The sequence below is a fragment of the Gossypium hirsutum genome, chromosome D01 (assembly GCF_007990345.1).
Source record: "Gossypium hirsutum isolate 1008001.06 chromosome D01, Gossypium_hirsutum_v2.1, whole genome shotgun sequence".
NCBI classification, from domain to species: domain Eukaryota; kingdom Viridiplantae; phylum Streptophyta; class Magnoliopsida; order Malvales; family Malvaceae; genus Gossypium; species Gossypium hirsutum.
In genome coordinates this window covers 3,673,366-3,695,211 of record NC_053437.1, presented here as the reverse complement: position 1 = coordinate 3,695,211, position 21,846 = coordinate 3,673,366, and the positions used below count along the sequence as shown (strand labels likewise).

The following is a 21,846-nucleotide window of genomic DNA, read 5'->3' as shown; positions in this document are numbered from 1 at the left end:
ATGTCACATCCTTACAGAATTATCTTATCAAAAGTCTGCAACTTTCAAAAAACCTAATTGAGTATCCCCTTATCTTTTAACTATCCTGGTTCACAGTCAGTTGGTTCCTAACCAGCTTATCTTGTAACTTAACTTGCACAGTACCACAGTTAACGAGTGCACTATATCCTTAAGGTAAACTCATACTCTCGATGTCATTTTACTTGACCATTAGTCTTATTCCAACTAATATAGCCACCAGACAAGGAACCTTTGTTAACTTAATCTCATAACTGTATATGTCCACTCTATATGCCTAAAAATGCACTTGGGTGAAGCCTACCCTGCCAATCATACTTCCTTAGGACTATACACCAAACCTTGTACCTGTCAGAACCGAGGTGTTACATATTCAACCACCAATTTAAGCACATAAAAAATGGATCAATAATCTAGAATTATTAAACCAAGAATTAAGCATATATAATTGAGAACAAGAAACTAAGTATTTATTGCGTAAAATAAAAATCAAATGAAAGAATCCATCATATGGTTCATTTCCCTAAGTATTTAGAAAATTAGGTCATGCTTGAAAATAGAAACATCCAAGATACAATATAATCGAAAGAAATAAAAAAAACTCATGATAATATCCTAATAAATCAACTAGGAATCTTCAATCTTGACGAAAATCAACTTCAAAGTCGGCTTTAGTGGTTTTTTGAGTTGTTTCCTTAAATGTTCTATGACGGCTCCCTCATTTCTTCTTATTTTTATCATATATACATCTTAGAATACTCAAAAAACCTAAAAGTCGTGATTTTCCATTGTTCGGTGCACAATTCCGTGAAAACAACATGGCCTATCACACACCCATGTGGGTCACATGGCCATGTGGAATGGTTCAGCCCGTGCGGCTCCCGTAACTTCCTCCAACGCTCTGATTTTCACTTGTTTTTCAACTCTTTTTCCTTCTAAGTGCTCTATTAAGCATAAAAATATTAATTTAAAGGATGAAGAGCACAAAAGTCACAATTAACATTGAATAATCACCAAAAGATGCATTAAGAATGAGATAAAAATATGTTACTTTTAGCACTTATCAAATATCCCCACACTTACATGTTTGCTTGTCTTCAAGCAAAATCCTCAACTACATCTTCAAAGACATTGAAAAGTTGTGCGAATTGTAGAATGATAATTTTGGACACATACTTTTACAAATATATTTACCATCTTAATCATCTCAACTACATTGAGGAGGACCAGGACAATACAAGTATTAAATCTTCTTTGTTAGACTATCAATTATTAGGTAGTATGTTAGCTTGACTGTTAAGTTAGTTGATCAGTTGGTTAGTTAGATTGTTGTTACTAGTGGATGTTTAGCTTATAACAATAGTCAGTTATGAAGCTCAAGTTCTATAAATTGTTAGTCTCAGTCTCAAATTCTTATGTATGATCAATAAAAATTATTGATTATTTCTCTCAAATATTTTACTTTCTTAGTAGCCAAACAAAATATTTTAGTTGTATTTTTAATAAGGCAAATCACCATAGTTAAAGTAGAATAATTGTTTGGTTTTGTCATCCTATTGGTCCCATACCTCTTTCAACTCTTGGAGATTATTTTGAGTCACACTGATGTGAGTGAAATCCCACAATTCTGACATATATCCCTTCATCAGGCTATCACCCTTCTCTTGTTGTGTCTTCTCAGACCATATACAGATGGCTGCATTGTCTTCCACTTTATCAAGAAATCCATTTTCCATGACAAGCTCTCTATTTAGCAACTGAACGTGAATCAACACACTTTTCTATGATGAAAATGTAATGCAATCACAACCAAAACAAAACGAAACAAGTCAGTACATTTCATACAAAGCTAGAATTTAAAGCAAGCCAGAAATAATACATAGAGCACCTATTCGGGTAACCACTAAAGATTCGGTATGGCTCTATCTAGGGTAGGTTCTTAGGGCTCATTATATGTGGTTCGGTTCTAAAGCAAAGGTACCTGAATCAATAGATTCCTCGATCCTCACCCATTATAGGCTCATACGGACCAAGTTCGATTTAGGGGAATACATTTCCCTATGGCTATATAGAGATGAATATCTCATGAAGCCATAGGTACGGATGTATACCAAAAGCGATCCACTATCTTATACGGAGGTGAAAACCTAACGAAGGAATAGCTTCTCACTCCCACTTAAGAAGGGCAAAATTGAACAATTATGCAATGCGATATACATAAATATACCAAGAGACTCAAACCAATAAAGCAAACATATCATTATGTAACAAAATGATGAAGACTTGATTTACCACATAAATAAAGGATGAAATGCAATGAAGGGATTGTAAATTTAAACCAAATTATCAATTTTTGGAAAAAAATACCAAAAGTAATCAACTCGCTGCTTGACTCTCTTATTTTGTCCCCAGTGGAGTCGCCAAGCTGTCGAAACCTTTTTGATCGACCTTTTTTTATTTTATAAGGAACTAAAATGGAGTCGCCACCAATCCTTTTTATGAGGTGTGATCGGATCACCTCATAATTTGATCATTTTAATAAAAAGTTTGATTTACTAAAACAACGATTTTTGGTCTACAAAATTCATGAAATGGGTTCGGGAGGCGGTTACGCACGAGGAAGGATTAGCACCCTCATGACGCCCAAAATTGGTACCTAGTTGATAACTAGATGTCTTTAGTATCGAAAATTAAAAATTTGAAGAGAATTTAAAATACGATCCCTTATTAAGACATTACTTAACTAAATTAACTTTCATGAAAAGGGCTTATTTCAAGTTAATTGAGAAGAAAGGATCATGTCCCGTAAGTTAGGAACAATGTCTTAGATCCTCGAGAACAAGAATGAACGCCATTTGATCATCACTTAAATCTCGTTTTTTATTTATCTTAAAGTAAATATTTGACTATCTCGGTTTTAGAAGGAAGCCATATTTCGTAAGTTAAGAAAACGACTTTTCTAATTCCAAAATAATGAACATAACCTTGATTTGAAATATTTTCCTTTTTTGTGCCTCGTGCAAAGATGAATATAATACTTAAAGTAATGTGTATTTAGCTTATTTGGCCATAGTATAGAAATGGGTAAATGTATTTGAACACGGTTCATGACATGATTGTAGCCATAATAAAATCAAATGGAAGTATATAAAAAACAGAATGATGGTTTACAGAAAATAAAAATATCATGCTAGTAAATGACAATGCAACATCAATTTGTAGTAATAATGGCATGATAATAATACGCATGATAAAATATGAAAGTATAATAATATTAACAACAAGAACAAGAACAATAAATGTGCAAGTAAAAAACGTAAATAATCTAATTTTTGAAAGTATAAAAAAGGGTAATACATAAATAAATACATAAATAGTGAAATAATAACGATAATAAAGGCAAAAGATAAAAAGATAAAAAATTAAAAAGCACAATAAAAAGGAAATACGAAAACAAATCAATTTTAAATATTTAAAAAGTAAAGGAAATAATAAGTAAATAAATAAATAAAATAAATAAATAATACATAAAAATATTAAAAAATCTAGACAGGGTCGAAATTAAATAAATAAGAATTAAATCGACATTGAAATGAAATTAAGAGTCTAAATTATGATAAAATAAGTGCATAAATATAAGAAGGACTAAATCGAAACTTAAGTAGAATTTTAGGGGGCAAATCAGGATAAAAATAAAAATAAAGGACTATATTGTAACACCCGAAAAAGAGGAGGGACCAAATGGGAAAATACCCCATGTCCTTATGCGCACCGTTACTCAGAAGAACCAAAATAAAATAACTTAAAATTAAACGGTATAAATTAAAAAGAAATAGGACTACATTGAAACAGGCCATAAAAGTGGAAGGACCAAATGCGCAAATAGACCCCCTCAAAAAACACGCGGGTCTTAGAATCGGGTCAAGTTGGACTTCGGTCGGCCTTGAAACAACGTCGTTTTGGGAGTGACGTTTTGGGCGTCTGAGGTCACTCCCAAAACGGCGTCGTTTTGGAGGCTTATAAAAACCAAAAAATTTAGGAAAAAAAATCATTTCCTCTCTGTCTTAAAAAAAAATCCTCTCTTCTTTCCCTTTTCTTTAAAATTAAAGTATAAAAATTAATATAAAGACAAAAAAAAAACCAAATTTAACTAATAAATTTTGTAAAATATTTCTTTAAAAAAAACAAGATAAGGAGACGTCATTTCCAACCCACTATAATAAGCCACTAAGTCTATGCAAGTCAATTCTTCTTAAGAAAAAAAAAAGAAAAAAAAAAAAGACAAATGAGTCTCTGGTTTTGACATGGTAAGTAAAATTATAAGGGAGATGATAATGGAGAATGGATATCATAAGCTAACAATTGTTTGGTATATTATACATCAATTATTCTACCCTAGTATCTTATTTTGAGTAGTCAAATTCAACTATGTGAAGAAGACTAAGTGCTTTACCTAATCACTGTAACATATTTTCTCTCCTCTCTGTTTAGTTTTCCCTTATCTCCTATCTATTTCAAGCCTCCTTTTGCATCAATTCATAAGACACTTATGTTGTGAAGCAGCTCAACAATCCTACAAAGTATCACTTCAGTATTATTTATTTTAAAACCAAAACAACTTTTATTTTTCAAATACATATTTATGTACAAATACAATACACATAACGAGATACTAATATATATGAAAGGCAAAAACTATATGATGCTACAAATGTAAGATAATGAAAGGAAATGTTTCCAATATTAAACGACATTAAAACTGGTTATAGTAACAACATCTAATGACCTACTTTCCTCATCATTAGAGTTCTCACAGTTATGAACCTCTGTTGATGTTTCAAGAGGAAGTTGATGAAATGGCTTTGGAGGCATCTCAAGGAGCTCAACATTAGATTCAAGCATTTTCAACACTTTATTCATCGAAGGACGATCAGAAGGCAATAATTGTATACACCAAAAAGCTGTTATTATCATCTTCCTTATCATTACTTTTTCATCATCAGAAATATCATCTCCCAGCTCCATGTCCTCTCCTTGATCTAACCGGTCATAAATCCACGATGGAAAATATATTTGGCTAGTGTGGTTGGCAAATGCATTCAAATTCTTTCTCCTTCCTACCATTTCTAGCACCAACATTCCAAAACTATAAACATCTGCTTTGTATGAAATGCCTCCAAGATTTTTGTAAACCAATTCAGGAGCAATATACCCTATTGTTCCTCGTGCTGCAGTGAGAGAGACAATGCTATCATCTATTGCATGCAACTTAGCAAGACCAAAATCTGAAATTCTTGGATTAAAATTCTCGTCTAAAAGAATGTTGTGTGGCTTGATATCAAAATGTAAAATTTGCATGTCACATCCTTGATGCAAGTAGTTGATTCCTTGAGCAACCCCAATCACAATATCAAATAGTTTTTTCCAACCTAAAGTGTTCCTATTTTCTTCAAAAAATATGATTTTATCTAACGATCCATTTGACATGAAATCATACACGAGAGCTTGTTTTGATCCCTCCACACAAAATCCAATAAGTTTTGTCACATTAGCATGATGAATTCTTCCGATAGAAGCAACTTCATTTATGAAATCTTGGCCTTTACCCTTTGATGTGCACAACAATTTTATTGCCACATGATGCCCACTACAAAGCTTTCCTTTAAACACCGAACCATAACCCCCTTCACCTAATTTATCTTTAAAATTTTTAGTCATTTTTTTAACTTCTTTGAAAGAGTATCTAATTGGAGCTAGATTGTGGCTTTGAAGGAACTCTTCAATCTTATCATCCATAGATAAATGTCTTCTTCTCCATTTATAGATTACAAGTACAAGCAAACAAGGTATCCCAAAGAAGAGCCTCAGTATGATGGAAACACCTTTCAAGAAAAATATATTAGAAAACATCAGTGCATTGTGAAATCAACGTATTATCTACATTCTCAAAATGTTTATGTATGTGACAGTTTCATTCCCCTTAAAACACATACTTTCGCTAATTTATGCAATTAATTTTAAAATAGCAATTCAATTATTTGATATTCCCATTGATGCCTTGTGTTTTTCTTTTTTCTAAATCAAACAAGATAAAATTAAAATAGATTCTTTTTAAACTTCAAATCAAGATAGATATAAAGAATCTTTTAATTTTCCTAAAATTAAAGTTGAATAGTTTTGTTTTTTTTCTCAATAATGGCTTAGAAAGGATGTGTACTGGCGTCGGCTGAAACAATTATTTGGGTACATGGGAAGTGGTGGATGCCGTTATTGCAAACAAGAGAATTGGTTTAGTTTCTAAATCCAATCTGGTAAAAGTGTTGCATTCTTCGGTGACTATTTTACTTGATATAAGGGCCTGGTGATTTTGGGTGATTGTTATGCTTTTCTGTTGGTCACTTCTGATTTATGCTTCGGTATATATAGAAATGAGACCATTTGCATACCTACTCCGTAAAGGCAGAGTTCCAAACAAAACATCATATATCGCATTCCGCAGTACGATATATATAAAAGTGAGACCATACGCATACCAATTCCGTTAAGACAGAGTCCAAAGCAAAACATCACATATCGCAATCTGCAGTATTGAGTAGAATGAGTCAAACACAACTAAATTTTATACAACTTTATATTAACATGTATTTCATATTAAAATCACAAATTTCATTACTATTATTGTTTACTGACATTTGATGTCAAATTTTTGTTTATATACTAAATTTTTGCACAAAATAAAAGGAAAAAAATATTTAACTATAAAAAAAGTAGTGTTGTAAATATTAAAAAATTTAATTGCAATTATTTAATCTTCATGGATAATGTCATTTCTGTCAGCTATTTATAATGTTGATAGTAATATTATTTTATTAGCTAGATAGAAAAGTCTAATAAATTGTAAATATTGATTAAATAGTTGTGTTGTCTATATAAAAAACTTTTTAAAATCATAATTTTCACTATTTTGCTTGGAGTTTCTCTGAGCCAAAAATTTCAATGCTCATCTATTTTTTACTTCTCTATCCGTTTGGGTCAGATCTACCCTTTCCGGAGTTTAGTACTATATTTTACTTTAGCTGAGAAATAAGAAAGTTAATCATACTCAACTTACGGGTATATAACTAAATAATAGAAGAAACTTACCCAGAAAGTTCCATGTATGGGTTCTTATACCATGAAAGGTAAAAACCCTCAGATAGCTTATTGTAGATAGCTAATGTAGACATGCCTGATATACTCTTAACCATAATTGGAACTTCCGCTTCCACAATGCAAGCTTGATTGAGATTCCGCACTGTATTTCTGTCTAAAAAATAAAAGAAAGTTGGAGGAAAAGAGATATTGGATTTGGTGATACAACGAGAGGCATCAATATATTGAGATGATTTTATAGGTTTCCAGCAATTCACAACATACATAATGCTAGCCTCTGACTCTCTACTATAATAATAATAAGAAGTATAATAATGATGAGAATGAGAATAATAATGAGGAGAAGAAAAAATGGAATACAATTGTCCATCTAAATACTTGAAATATATGGAACTAAGAGGAAGGGAGTTGCAATCATTCTTGTCCAGATTTGAATCCATCACTTGGATTGTTTTATTTTCGTAAAAAAAATTTTGGACAAAGAATTTCCCTTCCCTCAAAACCAAAGTGGTACGGTTGTTATTCTCACACGCAAGTTCCAGGTCATAATAGCCACACTGAGGGGGTTGGTTTTTTAATCGAAATGGATAACTGATATTCAAATTCCCACAGAAAGTAGAGCCGCAGTCCTGGACCTCCTGGTTAAAAAGATGCCTAGCGAGAGAAGCACCAGGGAATAGAATAAGAAATAAAGCAAAAATGGGCATTAGGTGAGCAAACAATGGGAGTTTTGCTTTTAAATATGACATGCTAATAATTTGGTAGAGAAGAAGAGCAACAATGAAGCTCCTAACTAAATCAGGGATATATGCGGAGAATATCTCAAGATGAGATATGGCACCATGTGGAGTGGGGAGCAAGAGGGCAAGACTTTTCATAAAAGACTATGACCGACAACCAACACAATGCAAGTTTTTATTTTGAAGAGGCTGATAGCCACAACCCTCATTTCCTTTCCTCCGTTTTTATTTTGTAAGTTAGTATAGAGAACAACAACTCTTTGATATTCATTAAAAAAATATTGATTAAATTCTACTGTTAATCCCTAAATTATACATAATTTATGGTAACAGAGGAGGAATATATAAAGCTGATGACCAGTGACATTCTTGATTTCTTTCTTGTTTTATATATATAGAATCAAACCAAGTAACTTTTAACAGCATTTAATATCTTTAAATAAGACAAGATTTCCGATTAAAGAATCAGACTTAAAATATAAATTAAAAATGTAATTTGATTTCGTTGACCACATCAAAATTTATTTAGTAACCCAAAATGAAATTATTCCTAAATTGATAACAAATTTAATAATTTTAGACAAATCTCAATCATCTTAATTACCCCAACTACAATGAATGAGGTTTAAGACAAGTCAAGTTTAATACGTAAAGAAAGGTTTTAAAAGTCAAGGAAATATAAAAAGCATTGAAACGTTTTGTTTAGGGTAAATGAAACTTTGAAAAATCAAAGTAAACGAATAAAATTCTTCTGAATTTTTTTGGTGCCTCCTCTGATATTTTTCTTTTGCCACATGAATTGCATTGTTTTACGTAATAATTAGTCATGGTCTTCCATATCAATTATTTTTAAAAAATATTATTAAGATGAATTGTCAAAACCATTTTTTGTGAAAAGGTAGACTTTTTATTTTGAAAACGAAAATGAAAATGGGAGTTGCCACCGATCGTTTTTATGAGGTATGATCAGGTCACCTCATAACGATTTGATTTATTAAAACAATTTTGGTCTACGAAATTTAAAAAAAAATGTTTCGGGAGTCAGTTACGTATGAGGAAGGATTAGCACCTTCGTAACACCCAAAATTGGTACCTAATCGATTGATTAATGTCTTAATGTCAAAAATTGAAAATTTAGAAGAGATTTAAAATACGATCCTTTTGTTAAAATCACTTAATTAATTTTTTTTAAAAAGGGCGTATTTCACATCAATCGAGAAAAAGAATTATATTCCGTGATTTAGGACACAATATCTTAAATCTCGAAACGAGAACAAACACCGAAAGTTTTATTTATTTTTTAAGATATTTGATTATCTCGGTTTTAGAAAAGAAATCATATTCCGTAAGTTAGAACACAATCTTTTTTAATTCCCTAGATAATTTAAAAAATTATTTAAAGGGTTCGTGTATTTAAATTTATTGAGAAAACTGAAATCATGTAAGTTAGGGACCGACTTTTCGAATTCCAAAATACGAAATATTGCTTTTATTTTCAAATTTTTATTTTTTACAAATTGAGTGAAAATGTGTAATATTTAAAATAATACATGAATGAAATGTCGAATTAATAAATGATAATAATGAATATAATAATAAAAACAATTTACGAGAATCATATAATGTACACTATTTTAACATTAATATCGATAAATAAAATAAATAATAACAATGATAATAACAACAACGTATGCACATAAAGGACAATGCCAATAAAAAAATAATAAAGACAAAGAAATCAATAAATAAATTAATATAAGGGAAGATAATTTATAAAATATCGAAAATAAAAAAAAACAAGTTAAAGCATGAATGAAATTAAGGATACAATTTGTAATAAAATATAAAAGTATATAAAAAGAATATAAATAAATTAACTTCAATTATTAAATAAGATTGAAGAACGAATAAATAAATGAAATAAATAAACTAATGAATAAAACAGTTTGCAAAAAAGAGGATTGAAGTTAAATAAATCAAGTATGAAATTGAAATTAAAATGATATTAGGGAGTATAAATTATAAGTAATAAAAAAGCTTCTAAGGATTAAAATAAACCAAAATCGTAGGATAAAAATAAAAGAAACAAGAAACAGGACTAAATTGTAAACTGTTTAAAATTAGAAGGATCAAGACAGCAATTAAACGTTTGGATCCTATCTCGAAACCAACCAGGTTTCGAGTCATCGAAAACGGCACCGTTTCAGGCGTCCATCTCCTCAAATGGTCCAAGGACCAAATTGAAAATAAAGTAAGATTAGGTGATAAAATTAAAAAAAGAAAAGGTACTAAATTAAAGTAGGCTGAAAAAGCGGAATGACTAAAGGCGTAATTAAACCATTAACGTGAAAACACGCGGATCCTAAGATCAGGTCGAGTCGACGCACGGGTCAGCTTCGAAACGACTTCGTTTTGACCACTGGGATTAAGGCCCAAAATGGCGCCGTTTCAATCCTTTATAAAAACCAATTTTTTTTAAAAAAAATGTGCATATGTTAGTATATAAAATAAATAGATAACATAAAAATTCTTGGAAAGTAAATTTGCTTGAGTCAATCTCTTCTTCAATAATAAATATGAGATTATTTACACAAATATCCTCAAAATAGATGCAAGAAAATAATCAAGATATTTTGGTCAAACATGCCAACAAATAAGGCAAGTTATAAAACTTGTCCAATGGTCATTGCGTGAGTTATTGTTTCCAAAACTTGCCTCAACAAATTTTACTCTATGTACTTTTTAAATTTTGAAATTTTAACACTAACCAAAAGGTAGTAGTTAAATTTGGTTAGTTAAATTCGGTTAGTTGAACTCTGCTATTAATTTTCACTATTTGTAAAATTGTAGTTGTAGTCCATAAATTTCAATCCCGATACTTTTCGTATTTTGACATTTTAATCTTGAAGCAAATGACAAGAATTAAATCTATTAACTAGGTTTTTAGTGAGTAATTGCAATACACATGCAGAAATATGTTTGCGATGCCAAAATTTGAAATTAGTAGAACTTAATGAATTTAACAACTACCATTTTGCAACGACTGCACTCTTAAGTTCGAAAAGCATAGAGGTTAAAAGTAACCAAATTAAAATATAAAAAATAATATAAAGACAAATAACCAAATTTAACCAATAAATTTCGTAAATTATTTCTTAATAAAAAAAGGAGACGTGGTTGCCAACCCCACTATTATGACCCACTAAGTCAATAAAAGTCAATTCTTCTTAACGGAAAAAAAAAAAAAAAGACAATTGAGGCTCTAATATTTTTGGCATGCTAAGTAAAACTGTAAGGGGGATGATTATGGAGAACAAAAATCATAAGCTCACAAGTTTGGTATATTATACATCAATCATTTTGAGTAGTCAAATTCAGCTATGTGAAGAAGACTAAGTGCTTCAACTAATCACTATATCATATATTTTTTCTCCTCTGTTTAGTTTTCCCTTATTTCCTATCTATTTCAACCCTCCTTTTGAACCAATTCATAAAGACACTTATGTTGTGAAGGAGCTCAAGAATCCTACAAAGTATCACTTCAATATTATTTATTTAAAATCAAAACAAACATTTATTTTTAAATAATTTATGTACATATGCAGTACACACACAAGATGCTAATATATACGAAAGGAAAATATTATATAAGGCTACAAAGGTAAGATAATGTCAGGAAATGTTTCCAATCTTAAACGACTTTAAAACTGGTTATAGTAACAACATCCAATGACCCACTTTCCTCGTCATTAATTAGAGTTCTCACAGCTATGAATGTCCGTTGATGTTTCAAGAGGAAGTTGATGAAATGGCTTTGGAGGCATCTCAAGGAGTTCGACATTGGATTCAAGCATCTTTAACACTTCATTCATTGAAGGACGATCAGAAGGTAATAATTGTATACACCAAAAGGCTGTTATTATCATCTTCCTTATCATTACTTCTTCATCATCAGAAATATCTCCCAGCTCCATGTCCTCTCCTTGATCTAGCCGGTCATAAATCCAAGATGGAAAATTTATTTGGCTAGTGTGGTTGGCAAGTGCATTCCAATTCTTTCTCCTTACCATTTCTAGCACCAACACTCCAAAACTATAAACATCAGCTTTGTATGAAATGCCTCCAAGATTTCTATAAACCAATTTAGGAGCAATATACCCTATTGTTCCTCGTGCTGCAGTGAGAGAGACAATGCTATCATCTATTGCATACAACTTAGCAAGACCAAAATCTGAAATTCTTGGATTAAAATTCTCGTCTAGAAGAATGTTGTGTGGCTTGATATCAAAATGTAAAATTTGCATGTCACATCCTTGATGCAAGTAGTCAATTCCTCGAGCAACTCCAATCACAATATCAAATAGTTTTTTCCAACTTAAAGTGTTCCTGTTTTCTTCAGAAAATATGATTTTATCTAACGATCCATTTGACATGAAATCATACACTAGAGCTTGTTTTGATCCCTCCACACAAAATCCAATAAGTTTTGTCACATTAGCATGATGAATTCTTCCGATAGAAGCAACTTCATTTATGAAATCTTGGCCTTTACCCTTTGATGTGCACAACAATTTTATTGCCACATAATGTCCACTACAAAGCTTTCCTTTAAACACCGAACCATAACCCCCTTCACCTAATTTATCTTTAAAATTTTTAGTCATTTTTTTAACTTGTTTGAAAGAGTATCTAATTGGAGCTAGATTGTGGCTTTGAAGGAACTCTTCAATCTTATCATCCATGGATAAATGTCTTCTTCTCCATTTATAGATTACAAGCACAAGCAAACAAGGTATCCCAAGGAGGAGCCTCAGTATGATGAAATATCCTTTCAAGAAAAACATATTGAAAAACATCAACGTATTATCTACATTCTCAATATGTTTATGTATGTGACAGTTTCATCCCTCTTAAAACACATACTTTCGCTAATTTATGCAATTAATTTTAAAATAGCAATTCAATTGTTTGATATTCCCATTGATGCCTTGTGTTTTTTCGTTTTTCTAAATCAAGCAAGATAAAACTAAAATAGTTATCAAGAATGTTGTAATTTTCATAAAATTAAAGTTGAATAGTTTTGTTTTTTTCTCAGTAATGTCCTAGAAGGATGAACTGCGGTTGGTTGAAACAAATATTTGGGTAGATGGGAAGGTGGTGGATGCTTTTATTCCAAACAAGAGGATTGGTTTTATAAGGTATGCGTGAATTGCGGATGAGAGAAGGGTCTTAGAGAAAACATCCAACAAAATATGTTTAGTTGAAATTTTTGAAATTTGTTGTTTTAAAATAAAAATAAAAATATGTGAAAATTTTTAATTGTTTTCAGTAAAAATTTATAAAAAAGATGAAAATAATTATTTTTAGCTTAAATTGACCCTTATCCACATTCATATAAAAGTAAAAATATTTTTGTTGTCAGTAATTTTTTAATAATATTAAATCTAATATCCTGATTAATATAAAATTTTTACTATTTCCTAAATATAAAAATGAAGAATATAAATATAAATATTTTTTTAAAACAGAACGAAACGTAATTTTCTGGTGGGATAATAGACATACCTGTTATTCCGGAAAGACAGGCTCCCAAGACGAAATTCAAATGTGACAATCTGCAGTATTAGTAGAATGAGTCAAACACGATTAAATTTTATACAACTTTATATTTACATGTATTTCATATTAAAAATCACAAATTTCATTATTATTAATGTTTACTGACATTTGATGTCAAATTTTATTTTATATACACTAAAATTTTTACACAAAATAAAAGGGAAAAAAATGCAACTATAGAAGTAGTACTTTTCTTGCATGAATACTTTTTAAAAAATAACTACAATTATTAAATTTCATGAAAAATGTCATTTATGTCAGTTTATAATTTTGGCAGTAATATTATTTTATTATGTAAAAGGTCAAATAATTATAAAGAGAATGAGAATAATAAACACTACTAGAAACTTACAGAGAAATTTTATGCCATGAAAGGTAAAAGCCATCAGATAGCTTATTGTAGATAGCCAACGTAGACATGCCTGATATACTCAACCATAATTGGAACTTCCGCTTCCACAGTGCAAGCTTGATTGAGATTTAGTATTGTATTTCTGTCTAAAAAATAGAAAAAAGAAGTTGAAGGGGAAGGAGAAGAGATATTCGATTTGGTGATACAACGAGAGGCATTGATATACTGGGATAATTTTATAGGTTTCCTGCAATTCACAACATACATAATGCTAGCCTCTGACTCTCTACTATAATTATAATAATAAGAAGTATACTTATAAAGAAAATGAGAATAATAAAACTCTCTAATATAATAAAAAGAAGAATAATAATGATGAGACTGAGAATAATATTGAGAAGAAAAAATAGAATATAATTGTCCATCTGAATAATCGAAATATACGGAACTAAGAGGAAGGGAGTTGCAATCATCCTTCTCCAGGCTCGAATCCACCAGTTGGATTGTTTCATTTTCGTAAAAAAGTTTTTGGACATAGAATTTCCCTTCTCTCAAAACCAAAGTGGTGCGGTTGTTATTCTCGCACTCTAGTTCCAGGTCATGCCAACCACACTGGGGAGGTTGGTTTTTTAATCGCAATGGATAACTGATGTTCAAATTCCCACAAAAAACAGAGCTGCAGTCCTGGTTAAAAAGATGCCTAGCAAGAGAAGCATCAGGGACTAGAATAAGGAATAAAGCAAAAGTGGGCATTAGGTGACCAAACAATGAGAGTTCTGCTTTTGAATATGACATGCTAATATTTTGGTAGAGAAGAAGAGCAACAGTGAAGCTTCTGACTAAATCAGGGAAATAAGTAGAGAATATATCAAGATGAAAAGAAGCATTAATGAGAACAGAAGACTTTAACTAAGAATAGAGACAAGGTTATTGCGCCTTAGGGACTGGGGAGCAAGAGGGCAAGACTTTTCATAAAAGACAACGACCGACGACTAGACCTGTCCATGGGCCGGGCCGGGGCGGGTTCGGGTCGGGCCCACAAAAAATTTCAGCCCATTTACTAGGCCCGGTCCCGGCCCGGCCCGAAATATGGGCTTGAGATTTTGCCCAAGCCGGCCCGAATAAAAATATGGGGCCCGAGCCCGGCCCGGCCCGGCCCGTTTTTAATTAAAATTAAAATTAAAATTATTTTTTAATAAAATTAAAACTAATTGTTATTAAAATTAATTGTTAGTAAAATTATCAAATTATTAATTGTTAATTGTATTAATTGTTGTAATAAAATCTAACATTTGATTAGTAAATTTATCAAATTATTAATTGTATTAATTGTTGTAACAAAATCTAACATTTGATTAGTAAAACAAACTTGATGTTTTATTATTATTATTTTGTAACACTAGTCAAGGAAATGAAAATAAATAAAATTAAAATAAAAAACTATTATATTTTAAAAATAAAATATATATATTTAATATTTTTCGGGCCGGGCCGGGCCGGGCCCGGGCCAAAAAAATCTTGCTCGAGGCCCGGCCCATTTTTTAAACAGGCCTAAAATTTTGTCCAAGCCCATATTTCGGGCCTATATTTTTACCCAAACCCTCCCATATTTCGGGCGGCCGTCGGGCCGGGCCGGGCCACCCGGCCCATGGGCAGGTCTACCGACGACCAAGACAATGCAAGTCTTCTTTAAAAGACGAAAACATAAAAAAAACGTTGATCATTGTAAGGCCCAATTTCTGCCCGGGGCCTAAATCAAACCCAAACACAAAAAAATAAACTAAATCCATTCCAATTAAAAACCTAAAAACAAACCCAATCAGAACAGCCCAATAGTAAAAACCCTAAGCCCAATTAACAGGCCCGCATCCTAAACAATTTTAGCAGAAAAAAAAAGGCCTTAGAACCCTAGCCGTTCTTCCTTGACTGCACCGCACCTAACGCCTGCCCTCTGCCGCTGCTGCGCCACCTGTTCTGCCACCACCCACCCTGCAAAACAAGATAAACACGCAAACAACAGAAACATGCAAGGAAAATAATAGAAGTAACATGTAACATTGGCTATAAAAGTCGAATGTCATCTCTGTAATGGGGGTGGTTTTTTGGATTTTTTTTTCGGTGAAATAAAAAAAGGGATTCAAGATTCAAAAAAAAACAAACAGCAAAAGAGAAGCAAGTCGAAAAGGAAAAAGAAAAAGTTGAAAGGTTTATTTTATTTTATTTTTTTTCCTTCTTTTATTTCGAAATTGTTCTTTTTATTTTTTTTTAAAAATAAAACGTACATATTTATAACAAAAAAAAGCAAAAAATAATACCTTTTGAACTTCCGGCCACCGTGTAAGGAGGCGCAGCCACCGGCTGCAGCGGCCGGCACGGTGGCCACGGAGCTGGGCCGGATATGGGGTGTTGAGTGAAAAGAGAAACCTTTGAATTTTTTTTTAAAGAAAACAGTAGCACAAATGGGTGAAAAGAAATTTTTTTTTTACTTTTATAAGGATATAAAACGGCGTCGTTTTAGGCTCAAACCACAGATGCCAAAACGACGCCGTTTAGGCCTATGTGACCCGACCCGCTCCAATAGGTGATTCGCTTTTTTGTGCAATGGGTCATTTATAACCATGGTCCTTCCAATTTTTAATTATTTTACAATTAAGTTTTTTTTTGTTTTTAATTTTACCCCACAATTTGTTTCACTTGCAATTTGGTCACTAAAGGAGCTATGCGTTTTGGTGGGTGGGGATTATTTCCCATTTGGCCCCTCAATGTTATTAGCACGTTCAAATTAGTCCTTCCTTTTTTATTTATTACGAATCATCCCCAAACTTCCGTTTTTAGTTCAATTTAGTCATTTATTATTGCTATTTTTCTAATTAACCAATGCTATTATTATTATTATTATTAGTCTTATTGTTATTTTATTACTATAAACATTATTATTAGAATTATTAATGTTATTGCTACTTTTTTTTCTTATTATTTGTACGGGCCCAATTTTACCCGGGCCTTAAACACAAAACATAAATAATAAAACAAAAAGCCCAATTACAGAGGCCCAATACCCAAGCCCGAAAACCAAAGTCAACTTAGGGTTTTAGTTTCTAAAACCCTAAGCACCGCACTAGCTCCAGACCGATGGTCTTCTGCTGCCACTCGCTTCAGACCCTTGGTCTCCGGGCCGCCGCGCGTCTGTCACCGCCACTATCCCATCACCGGCGCATGTCAATCACCTACAGAAGAAAGATCAACACACAAGCAGCAAAAATAATAGGGAAAAATAGAAACAAATCGGCTATAAAAAGCCGAATGCTCCTTTTGTACTTTTTCTTCTTCTTTTTTTACAAGTGATTAATAAAAAGAGCAGATCAAAAAGATTAAAAAAGGTTGACTTCAGTTTTTTCTTCTTTCAGTTCTTGTATTTTTTATTTTATTTTTTTTTATTTTCTACTACATATCTTAACAAAAACAAAACAAAAAGGAAGAGGGGGTACCTGCTTGCTTCAGGAGTCGGCGTCGGAACCCATCTTCGCCGTCACCAGAGTTGGATAGGGTGAGGTCTCTTTCTCCTTTTTTCTCTCATTCCCACGGTCGAGAAGGCCTAGCCTTCAAGGACACCGTGAAGCGAAGGCTGAAAAGCCCGTTTCGCGACTCCGGCCACCGGCCACGGCGGTTGTGCGCCGAGGGCCAAGGAACTCAATGGCCGGATTTTTGAGAAAGAGGGAGAAGGGATTTGTTTTTTTTAGGGCTAGTAGCAGAAATGATTTTTAAAATTTTTTTGGGCTTAAATAGCCCCTTTAAAACGGCACCGTTTGGACACTAGGGGTCAGGTGCCAAAACAGCGTCGTTTTGGCACTGACCCGCGCGGTGACCTCACCCTGGGGGGAGGATCTGAGTGTTTTTTACTCTTGGATTATTTGCGCAATTGGTCCCTTTGATTTTGTGGCTCTTTCAAGGCAGTTTTTCGCATATTTGCAATTTTAGCCATAAAATTTTCTTCTGTTTTAATTTGGTCCCTAGACCATGAGATATTGCGGCCCCCTAAAAGGCGTCGTTTGAAGTACTGGGATTATCTCCGTTTGGCTCTCCGTCCTTTCTCGCGCGTCACATTTTGGTCATTTTCGTCTTTTTTATTTCAAATTTGCCCAGTTTTTTTGTTTTATTTCGATTTAGTCCTTTTTTCAGTAATTTTATTATTTTGTTTATTATTATTATTATTATTATTATTATTATTATTATTATTACTATCATTATATTTACACTTATATTTACTTATATAAATCTTAGATATATGTGACATATTATATTATTATATAATTGCTTACGTATATATATACGTATATATATTTTTTTATTTTTTTAATACATACATAAATACTCATTTTATATATATATTTATATATATGTATATTTATATTTTTTCTCACGAATATGTATATACTTACTTATATATATATTTTTTATATAATAATTTTAAAATATGTACATATATTTTTATTTTATAATTTCAAAGTATATATATATACACGTGGATACATTTACATAATATATTTATACGTACATAGTTTTTTTTTATATAAAGTATACATATATATATACATACTTTTATATATACATGTTTTTATATATTTCCATAATTTTATACACATATATATCTTTTATATTTTTATAGTTTTATACATTTTCTTTGTTTTTTTATTTACATTTTCATTATTTGGAATGAATGTTTTAATTTTATTTCTTATGCTTGCGATTGTGTGTTATATTAGTTTGTCTTTGTATTTAGTTTACTTCGTAGCCCTCGCTTGTATTATTTTGCTTACATTATCACCATTCCATTACGCCCATTTTATTTAGATTTCAAAAAAGGAAATTTTAAAAATATGAGTAATACTCGGTATTTGGGATCTTCGAGAGAATCGAGACTTAACATATTGGGTTTCGATTTTCTTCGTTGAATCTAAATAATCGAGACTACTCTTTTTTATAAAAACATAAATAAAAGCTCATTTTTGAGAATTCAATACGTTGTGTCCTAACGCATTGGATATGACACGTTGTTTTCCCGAGATGAGGATTTTTTTCTAAAAAGTAATAGTAAAGGTAATATTCAATGTTTAGAATTTTGAGAAATTGTGCCCTAACGTATTGGGTTGCGATTTCTTCATCTGACTTAAACAATTAAATATCCTTTTAAACTTTACTACACGAGTCTTTTTAAACCAAAGTTTTAAACGATCTCGAGAATTAAAAAGATCGTGTCCTAACTTACTGGTTGTGATCCTTTTTAAGTCTGAGATAGCTAAATACCTTTTAAATAAGTAAATTTTTGGCATTCATTCGCGTATCGAGAATTCGAGACATTATGTCCTAACTTACTGGATATAATTCTTTTTCTCGATTAATGTGAAATATGCCCTATTTTCTCGAAAATTTTCAATATTTTAATACAAGGATCATATTTTTAAAATTCTTTTAAGTTTTCAATTTTCGACATTAAGACATTAACTAATCAACTAGGTACCAATTTTAGGCGTTACGAGGGTGCTAATTCTTCCTCGTACGTAACCGACTCCCGAACCCATTTTTCTAAATTTTGCGGACTAAACTCGTTATTTTAATAAAATTAAATTGTTTATTAAAAATAACCCCTTTTACGAGGTGACCCGATGACACCTTACCAAAAAAGATTGGTGGTGACTCCCACTTTCGTTTTCACTTTTCAAAACCCAAGTTGACCCCGTTTCCATCAAAAAATGGTGTCAACAGCTTGGCGACTCCGCTGGGGAACCAAAATAAGAGAGTCAAGCCACGAGTTGATTATTTCTTGTCTTTTTGTCGAAAGTCGATAATTTGGTTTAAATTTAGATCATTTCGTTGCACTTCATTTCCATAATCTGCATCGATTTGTATGTCTGCTTTATTTGTTCAAGTCTCGATATAATTTTTTGCATATTGCATTTGCATGACCATTCGATCACACCCTTTTAAGTGGGAGTGAGAAGCTACTCCTTCGTGAGGTTTTCACCTTCGTGCGGGATATTAGATCGCTTTCGGGATACATCTGTACCTATGTCTTTGTGAGACTTTCATCTCCGTGCAGCCATAGAGAAATGTATTCCCCTGAACCGAACTCGGTCCATATGAGCCTATAATGGGTGAGGATCGAGGAATCTGCAGGTTCGGGTACCTTTGCTCTAGAACCAAACCACATGTGGAGGACCTTAGGAGCCCACCCTAGGTAGAGCCACTTCAAACCCCTAGTGATTACCCGAATAGGTACTCTATCTTTCTTGCTTAATTTTGCTTTGTACTAACCCGTTTTGTTTTGTTTTGTTTATGATTGCTTTGCATTTTCATCATAGAAAAGAGGCATTGATTCAAATTTGATTGCTAAATAGAAAAGCTTGTCATGGAAAATGAATTTCTTGATAAAGTGGAATATAATGCGACTGCCCGAATATGGACTGATTAAACACAGCGAGAGAAGGCTGGAAGTTTGTGGAGGAATATATGACTATGCTTCGTTACCTGAAGATTCAAACCAGCAAAGATTATTCGCGAGCTGTCATGAAACTAAAGAGCATTGCGGGGGAGCAATGGGTCGTGGCTCGGATCAAACAAAAATGAGATAATAGAGACAGATTTTGAAAAATTCGCAAGATTTGATCCTAACATCCGAATATGAAGAAAAGATCGATGTCTTCACCTAGAATATGAGGGCAAAACCACATATGTAATTCATTTTATGTAAAGAAATTTGTTCTCTAGAAAAGCTGTTCTAATGGAATTGAATTCAGAATCAATGCCTCTCTTTCTTTTTGCATTCATTTCATGCATTTGCATTACATTACATCATGAGCATTAAAGTCCACCAAAGAGCCTAATTGATTAAAATTATTTCAGTTAATATGGAAAACCAACACACTTACGGTACCCGAACAGAAACTAAAAGAATGGACCAAAGGTTGGAGAGATTAGAGCAAAGGCAAATACGGATGCAAGAGTAATTGACCAAATTTCAACAAGATATGAAAGATCAGATGCTAGAAGTCCAAAGAAATCTGATTAGCCAGTTAACCCAGTTATTGGATAAAGGGTTAAAAAAAAGAAAAACCTAGCGGCCCACTTTGGAGATGATATTGAAGACCCTGCTCATTTTCTGGGTTTTACCCCAGCAAACATCCAAGCACAACTGAATACATATCCACAAAGGGTAACTGTTAACATCCGACCACAGTACCAGACCAGTACCTCGACACCGGTGAATTTCGCTATAGGCTCAAGTCCCAACCTTAAGGGCAATCTAACTAATCCCGTTGTCCTTAATGATCTAGCGAAAACAAAACAGGCAAGAATGGAGTTCTCAAAACAATTGGAAGATCGTTACAAAAGGAAAGGGCAAGAGTGGAGCCCCAAAATCAATACTTCGATGGCCCCGAGGAAGAGGAAAAATGAGATGAATGATGCAAGTAGGTATAACGAGGATTATTCAATGCCGATTATCGCAAGCTAGCCAAGGACGGTTATTTCTAGCCATCAGATCCCCCAGAAACAAGAATCTGGCACAAAGCAAGACGTTGAGAAGTCCAAATTTGCATTAATCCCAATGTCATACCAGGAGCTGTATCAGAGTTTATTTGACGCGCACGTTGTTTCCCCTTTCTACTTGAAGCCTTTACAACCTCTGTACCCAAATGGTACGACACAAATGTGCAATGTGACTATCATGCGGGAATTACGAGGCATTCAATAGAAAATTGTATTGCCTTTAAAAAGGTGGTTGAAAGGCTCATCAGTATAGGTATTGTCAAGTTCGATATAGAGAATCTGCTGCCCAATCATATTGATAATCGGGGTGAATGCAATGAATGAAGAAATATTGGGGAACGTTCACATCAACGCTGTGCGAAGAAACAACTGAAGAAGGGACATTGTTAGATATTTACTGTAACACTCATTTACCCGCAT

General features: G+C 32.5%; 2 protein-coding genes across 2 annotated transcripts; both read right to left on the bottom strand.

Moving 5' to 3' along the window:
• Positions 1 to 4,647: 4,647 nt before the first annotated feature.
• Positions 4,648 to 8,081, bottom strand: LOC107936928 (LEAF RUST 10 DISEASE-RESISTANCE LOCUS RECEPTOR-LIKE PROTEIN KINASE-like 2.2). The gene is made up of 3 exons (XM_016869713.2): positions 7,162 to 8,081; positions 6,465 to 6,598; positions 4,648 to 5,900 (listed from the first exon to the last, which is right to left on the bottom strand). The coding sequence occupies exons 1-3, from the start codon at positions 8,046 to 8,048 to the stop codon at positions 4,762 to 4,764; spliced, it is 2,160 nt and encodes a 719-aa protein (XP_016725202.2). The 5' UTR covers positions 8,049 to 8,081; the 3' UTR covers positions 4,648 to 4,761.
• A 3,352-nt stretch (positions 8,082 to 11,433) lies between these two features.
• On the bottom strand, positions 11,434 to 14,730 carry LOC107936925 (rust resistance kinase Lr10). The gene is made up of 3 exons (XM_016869710.2): positions 13,882 to 14,730; positions 13,476 to 13,525; positions 11,434 to 12,738 (listed from the first exon to the last, which is right to left on the bottom strand). Exons 1-3 carry the CDS (start codon positions 13,947 to 13,949, stop codon positions 11,660 to 11,662), a joined length of 1,197 nt encoding a protein of 398 aa, XP_016725199.1. The 5' UTR covers positions 13,950 to 14,730; the 3' UTR covers positions 11,434 to 11,659.
• Between the last annotated feature and the right edge of the window lie 7,116 nt (positions 14,731 to 21,846).

What these genes read in the sequence shown, in the direction of transcription:
- LOC107936928 (XM_016869713.2), bottom strand. Translation starts at nt 8,048, where the DNA reads ATGAAAAGTCTTGCCCTCTTGCTCCCCACTCCACATGGTGCCATATCT. An exon ending in CCATACATGGAACTTTCTGG is followed by an intron (nt 6,599 to 7,161) that starts GTAAGTTTCTTC and finishes TCAATACTGCAG; the next exon opens with ATTGCGATATGTGATGTTTT. An exon ending in ACTCTGCCTTTACGGAGTAG is followed by an intron (nt 5,901 to 6,464) that starts GTATGCAAATGG and finishes TTTTCTTGAAAG; the next exon opens with GTGTTTCCATCATACTGAGG.
- LOC107936925 (XM_016869710.2), bottom strand. Translation starts at nt 13,949, where the DNA reads ATGTCTACGTTGGCTATCTACAATAAGCTATCTGATGGCTTTTACCTT. An exon ending in TCATGGCATAAAATTTCTCT is followed by an intron (nt 13,526 to 13,881) that starts GTAAGTTTCTAG and finishes CTAATACTGCAG; the next exon opens with ATTGTCACATTTGAATTTCG. An exon ending in CTGTCTTTCCGGAATAACAG is followed by an intron (nt 12,739 to 13,475) that starts GTATGTCTATTA and finishes TTTTCTTGAAAG; the next exon opens with GATATTTCATCATACTGAGG.